General features: G+C 37.3%; 1 protein-coding gene across 3 annotated transcripts; it reads right to left on the reverse strand.

Moving 5' to 3' along the window:
- Positions 1-653: 653 nt before the first annotated feature.
- Positions 654-6193, reverse strand: si:ch73-206p6.1 (phospholipid scramblase 1). 3 transcript variants are annotated; one of them, XM_032504181.1, is made up of 7 exons: positions 6102-6193; positions 5343-5433; positions 4074-4116; positions 3721-3941; positions 3390-3551; positions 2829-2990; positions 654-2318 (listed from the first exon to the last, which is right to left on the reverse strand). In XM_032504181.1, exons 2-7 carry the CDS (start codon positions 5409-5411, stop codon positions 2289-2291), a joined length of 687 nt encoding a protein of 228 aa, XP_032360072.1. In that variant the 5' UTR covers positions 5412-5433; positions 6102-6193; the 3' UTR covers positions 654-2288. The 3 variants fall into 3 exon arrangements, with proteins under 3 accessions (XP_032360072.1, XP_032360074.1, XP_032360073.1); XM_032504183.1 differs by lacking the exon at positions 6102-6193 and adding an exon at positions 5967-6066; XM_032504182.1 differs by lacking the exon at positions 6102-6193 and adding an exon at positions 5764-6065.
- Between the last annotated feature and the right edge of the window lie 864 nt (positions 6194-7057).

Consider the following 7057-nt stretch of genomic DNA (forward strand, 5'->3'; position numbering starts at 1 on the left):
ATATATATATATATATATATATATATATATATATATATATATATATTTAAATTAAATTAAATTAAACTGGGAATAGCTAGACTCCCTTTGTAGAACATTCTGACTTAAAGTTCACAATCAATCAAAGAGCTTTCAGAGAAAGTGGCACCAGCATCTAATGCAGAATGTAATGCAAATGTATTTAAATATAGTAGTATCTCAACAACGTAAACCAAGAAAACAGAATAGACTGAAAAAACATCTATCAGTACAATACAGTATATTTAGTCCTAGTATCAAGTTTTGAAAAAAACTGCTGATAAAAGGTGAGATTAATCCACTTATGGTAGTTACTACAAACAAGTATCAATATATTAAAGATAGAATCAAACACTGACATAAAAAACGTCTAGATTAGCTCTTCCAACTGAAAGCTCATAATACGTTTTTACAAACATTAAAACCTTAAAAGCTTTTACCACTTAATATCCATTAGAAGATTACTTAAAATGGATGTTTTTCCAGTTTTCCTGAACCACTGAAGACATACATGTTATCGTGACTAGGGCTGGGTTAAAATAATCCATTCTCCAATTAAAATTGGTTTTATTTCTTTCAGTGATCTGATATTGATTCATGAAATCCAGAAATCAATCTTTTAAAATGCTTTTTTCACCATGGATGTATAAGTAAAAAGTACTTTAAACATACTTTTTGGGGGTCAAATCTTAATGTAAACATTAACCTGCATTATTAAAAAAATTGAAGGTTGCTTCTTGTTTGTTAGCATAGGTTCTCTGATAATCTCTTTCATAACCAAGCAAAATTGGTATTGAAACTAAAATTTCCTAACCTAAGTGACAAGGAATTAAGTCGGAAATTTACTTGAATCGGGACCATGTGAGTGGGAATTGAATCCATTAGGGAAATCATTGATACCCAGCCCGAATTCTAATGCTACAAAATAGCTCTTAATGGCCTTAATGTTGATGTAGCACATAGATAATATTGAGGCAACAATTATTTATACCAGCCACATCAGATTGATGGCCATACTTATTAAAACACATTTAGAATTTTACAATGAAGCGTGGTGCACAGCCATATCAATGGCCATTTGATGGAAATTAAGGTGTTATTTAACTCTTGCATTTTTGACACATGTAGCGCTGTCACACCATGTGTAATGCAACATCTAGAAAGATCGAAATACATGTTGATAACAACACAATGTATTCAAAATATATGGATAAGATGATTTAATGTACTAAATGTGATTATCTTTGTATGTATAGTATCAGGTGCAGGTGTGTATTTCCTGGAGCCAACAGTAGCATGCATTTCAACCTGAGTTTTTCCAAAAATCTACATTGTGATTATACAATAATATTTGAATTAAAACCATATGGCATAAGGAGGTATTCAGTTTGTCCATTTGGGCTGTGTTGGGTTATCCTTAAATGGAAAGCTATCTCCCTCTTGTGGACAAGACTGGGACACATCAAGTCATAACCTCGCCATTGCCACAAAAAACTCTTCAATTGACTATACATAATTATTATGGCATTGAAAATATTATTGTAATGCTATGATAGTTAATAGTTAAAACACACACAGAAGTACTTGCATAGCACACAGACACACACACAAAGCAGTGCACACGCACATTACTCTATGTTGACAAATTGTGTAACAGACCAAAACATAAAACAATAAAAGAAATAAGGGCTTTGAATATCTGAACGTCAAACTATGATATTACATGAGTCGTTCAGTTCTCCCACAATATTGCTACAGGCAAAGTGCTCCATATAAAGTAACATGACTATTAATATGACCAAATTACACAAGTGCTATTTGACTAACCTCCTTGGCATACATACCATAACACTAGTCTTTTTTTTCACTAACTATATAACAGCACTTGCCTGCAATGGTGTTCATTTTTTATCCATTCATATATGAATGTTATCCTACTATTCAAGTTGATTAAGAGTAGCTAAAGGTTCTGGGCACAGATAGGCTCAGCGACCATGATGTAAACCCAAATGAAACATTGTCTGAAAACAGTGCCCTGTACTCAGAGCCCACTAACGTGTTTTAACAACCAACCTGAGCAGCTAAGACTAAAACAAACCTATTTCATTGTTCATGCAAAAGTATAACATTTAGGTACCTTTTGGTACTTCCTTTAAACTACCTGTTTGAAGGTTGTTCTATGTAATGGCATTTTGGACTGAGCATCATGGCTTTGTGGCCTTGTTCTTCCAGGAATGTGTTTATGCTGACGTGGATATCCTGTTTGGCTCCTAGTTAGTAGTCTCAAAGAACATGAAATCCTGTACAGAAAAACACCAAGGCGAAAGTGTTAATGGCAATGCAAACACATTACATTTACACAGAATGCCTAATTGAGCTTCAAATATAGCCGAGGGGTAGAATTTATTCACTGGTATGTCACTGCCAAATTAACTGTAAAAAACATCCTGAGATTTTAGCATTGAAGCATTTAGCAAATGTGGCCTGTGCTATTATAAAAAGTAGCTCTGACAAGCTGTTTTGCATTTGTGGTGATTGGGGTGGTTTCAGGTCACATTTCCCATAAAATGTAGGCTAAGTGGTGCATTAAGTGGTAGGTACATTAAGTTTCCAACTACCAGTGAACAAAAAGACATAATTCCCCATGAAAGCTGGGTCATATGAGGCTACTGCATTTGTAACAGCCACATTTTGGCTATAGTCCTGTTTATTTTGCCACAAGAGAATCCTAAACAAATAAATGCAACTTCCCAAAAATCTTTTTTGACGTTGATTAAGAACTAAAGACTCAGTAAAAAGACTTTACTTACAATGAGAAAACATGCACCGATCATGACAGCCTTGATTCTCACATCCAGATCCATGGGAAACTGGATACCAAAGTTGTCTGAATCTGTGAATGCTTCCCGAAGAAGTCCTGTCCACTGCTTACTTATTTTCCCAATCTTACTGACTTCATCCATTGTCAAAATCTGAAGAAAGAGTCACAGAGAGAGCACAGTAACTTAGAATTAGAATTTTCTATCCCAATAATTACTTCAAAGCAGCAAAGGAGGAACCATGATGGTAATATCATGCTTCAGTTACCCCTCCTCTGGGTCTGGTAAAAGGTCTGTGTCCCTGACCCAAATCCCCTTCACAGCTCAATCTAATAAAACCAGCTGAGCCGTGGGACAATGGCCACACTGTACCACACAAGAGCATGCCCTTTTGCGACGGCTTCATCCAAGCTGCAGCCCGCTCTGATTGGAAACATATTTCCTGCTCCAGAGCATGAGGAGGATCCCTTACAAAAAATGTCCTGAGGGCCAGAATGTTACCGTGTAGTGTTTTCATGAATTTAATGGATTTCTGTGTTTAGACAAACCCACCTCAAAGTCAACATCTGGTAGGCAGCTCCATCCACAGAATGGCCCATGGATCTTCAGTACAGGCTCATTGTGTTCGTTTGCGACGATGAATTTGGGGGAGAATGGGTGCCACTGTTGTATAACGTACCCCACTGTGTTACCGGGGGGAGACTGCACCTCCAGCTGAGTGAGGGATTGTGGGACAACAGAGTGTAATTTGCAGTCATATCCTCGCAAGACAACTAGACAACACTGAATGTAAACAACAACATATGTGTTGAACAAAAAACACCTTAAAACACTGTAATTTCATGGACACTATGCATGTCTGTCTGAAAGTGGTTTCACTCACCTCCTGTAGACAACAAGGGAAGCAGCAAGACATGCACTTAAGTGGCCTGTTGACAGTGATGACCTCTTGCCCAAAATTGTCAAGTACGTGGATGGCGAAGGAGCGCATGGGACCACAACACTGTCGACTCAAACAGTCGTTCTCCTCGACAGCGTAGAACACATTCTGCCCCATGCTGTTACGGACCTCATACTTGTTGTTGCTTTCAAATCCAACAAGGGCTGCATGGACCAACAATACGTATGCAGATGTCATTGCTATATAGATCCTGCAAAACCCATCTCTACTTAACATAACTAGGAGCATAAATTACATATTTGCTCCAAAGTCAGTGCATGTTTTACATACTTTACCTTCAACAAGCTCAACTTTCTGTTTGATGAGTAGCTGATCCACCTAGAAAACAAGACAACATACACTGGATTCAAATAGATCCATTTTTGTTTGTTAAATGCAGCAGTTCAGTAGATTAAGTGTAGTTGAAGGGGGTGGCCTACAAAAAAGTTGCAGTGGAACAGTTCTTTTTTTTTTTTTTATAAATTGGACCTGTATATTGTTTTGTGTGGCTATTGTTATGCTCTTCTCAAGCACCACTGTTGTCTATAAATACTCCAACAGAGGAATTATTTGTACAGTATCTATGCTTTCGATCTGCAGAAAGGAGGGCTGATAGGAAACTCCCTTGACAAAAGTTCCTTCCTCCATAAGACAATTTCACTTGTAAGAGTAACAAAAACACAGCTGTTATTTACAACATTAACAATGGTTCTGTTATATTTGCGTATCCCAGTGAGCCTTGACAGTCAGCATGCACAATAGCTAGGCCCTGAAACTGAAGCAGCTTCATGGAATTCCGCCGTCATAAGTTTAATTATTTACACCTGTGCTAATCCTTCCGTGACATGTCAAAATGTCTTTCCTGAAAAAGTCATTATCTTTCAAAGCATCAGTGCATTATATTATCTGTGTCACATTTAGGGTGTGAAATATGTTTTAAAACAAGTTGGTGTCATAAAGGGGAGGACTCTATCCTAACTTTTTTCCTCCTGAAACCGTCAAATACAATATAAGCCGTCCCAAAATGAATGTGGACCATCCTGAATTTAAAATCTTTGTTTTCCTAAATTATCATTAGTTAGAATAATTCAAAGTGACCTTTAACATTAAACAGGATTATACAAATGATTTGAAGCAAAAAAAATCAAAAAGTAGAATTAGTCACATCATAAACCTCACCCTCTCTCTCTCTATGCAAGTTGGAACACATATTGAACACATGTTGAAAACATATTAAACACATATTGTTGTTCCATCTGTTTGTTTGTTTTTTAACATACTGTATGTTTGGGACACTATACTCTTACTATACCATACTGAAGAAGCCCATACTGAAGAAGCCAGTGTGGGTATAGATACCCACACTGTCACTGGAATATTTGGTGATGTATCCTCAGTGTGGTGTGAGGATATTAAATATTTAGGTAATGTAGAGTCGGTGAAACCTGACGCTCATTTCCTCAGCCCTTAATGAATGAACAGTCTTCATGTAAGCAATGGACTAAGTGGCACTAACATGTAACATTTGTATGGAAATCAAAACAAAATATTGTTGTATTTCTTACCTGAGTCAGGTATTCTAATCCTGGGGGACAGCCTGTTATTTCCGGGTTGGGCACAGAATACATATTCATTTTTGTGGGACTGGAGGAAGACCTGTTGATAAATGGAATGGTTAAAACTGAGATATGGCGCCATCTTGTGCTCATTCAGGGAACGCTCTTAAACAAATGGAGATTAACATCGCCTAAGCGGTTAATATGTTTTCTTCGATACATGACTTTTCTGTATTGTAAAAGGTAACAGGACAGCCTGGAGCCCCCTTGTCCTCCCCACATCAGAGTTTATTCCCTTGTTAGGATGTAAACAAGTAGCGAAGCAGCTCGTCCACAGCCTGGGGGAGCTGCTGCGGACCGACATGGTGGGCGACACAGATAATCTTGGTTGTATCGGGAAGTGACGGGCTTCTGACAGGAAGACACCCACCATGAGAAATCCTTTTACTCCGTTTGTTTACACGTAAAAAAAAAAAGGGCCCAAAGCCAACACACGCTACACCGCTCCTCTCCACGATGTAGGGCATTCCAGTGCAGATCTCTGTGACTGATTATTTTTAACGTGTGATGTTTACAGCCCATGGTTGTTTCGTCTGCTGGTATGGAGAGCGCATGCCGAGGTTTGCTGTCTACTTTTTACATTCAAAGGAGACGGCGAGTTGTTAAAAGCGACGAGCTGTCGTCACTATTCCCATTACAGCCTGTAGGCTACAGTTTCTATTAGCTATAAAACAGGCAGCTGTTTTTTTCGGAATCAGAATTACTCACCGATATTTCACCTGCTACTCAAAATAATAACAGGCCACTCCGGGAACCAAGCCTATGGAATAAACCTATAATTGTATTGGTCGACGTCATCGTACTTCCCATTTTCATGCGCCAATGACGAGCCGGGAGTGTAGAATGCAGCTCAACAGAACAGAGTGGGAAAAAAAATAGATCACAATATGATAGAACTGGACTCAGACTATCAATAGTTTTTGGATGATTAAACAGCCTATAGTAGAGAACACACATTGCATTAGTTTGTTCATTTTAAAGCATTATCATTTAAAAAAAACTAAAAGTTCTGATTAGAAAGCTTAAAAGAGCTTTTATCGGGCGTGTTTTCAGAAACATTTCTGATGATAAATGAACATATTTTTAATTTTTCATTCTCTAGATGTCACCAATAACACAAGCAAGTAGTGGAAAGGTGTAACATTATTATCTCACATTACGTGCACAGCACATGTGATATTTTTTTTTTTTTAAATGATCCCCGATATCTACATGATATGATGTATTTTATTTCAGATAGTTGTAGGCTTATTTTGCTTAATGACTATTGTTGTGAATTTGTTTTCATTAAAAAGGCATAAATAGAAAATAAAGGGACATTCTTCATTTATTATTAAAAAATATACAGTACAATACTCTAACTAAATACTACAACATATGATCCAAATTAAAGATCAGTTCCTTACCTCTTATACCCCTGTCCAGCCATCACACACATCAAGACATTCACTCACATACATGTGCACACTACACACTATGCTGCAACCAACCATCTAATTAGGAAAGGAGTTAAGACAATTATGGAAATGAAGACTGGTGAGAAATGACAACTGGACTGAAAGAAGGAGGTCTTCACATTTACATTTGAAAATGTTTCACCCAAAAACATGTATTTGAATGAATAATTTTATTATTGTGTCACACACACACACACACACACACAC

The sequence above is a fragment of the Etheostoma spectabile genome, chromosome 22 (genome assembly GCF_008692095.1).
Source record: "Etheostoma spectabile isolate EspeVRDwgs_2016 chromosome 22, UIUC_Espe_1.0, whole genome shotgun sequence".
NCBI lineage: Eukaryota > Metazoa > Chordata > Actinopteri > Perciformes > Percidae > Etheostoma > Etheostoma spectabile.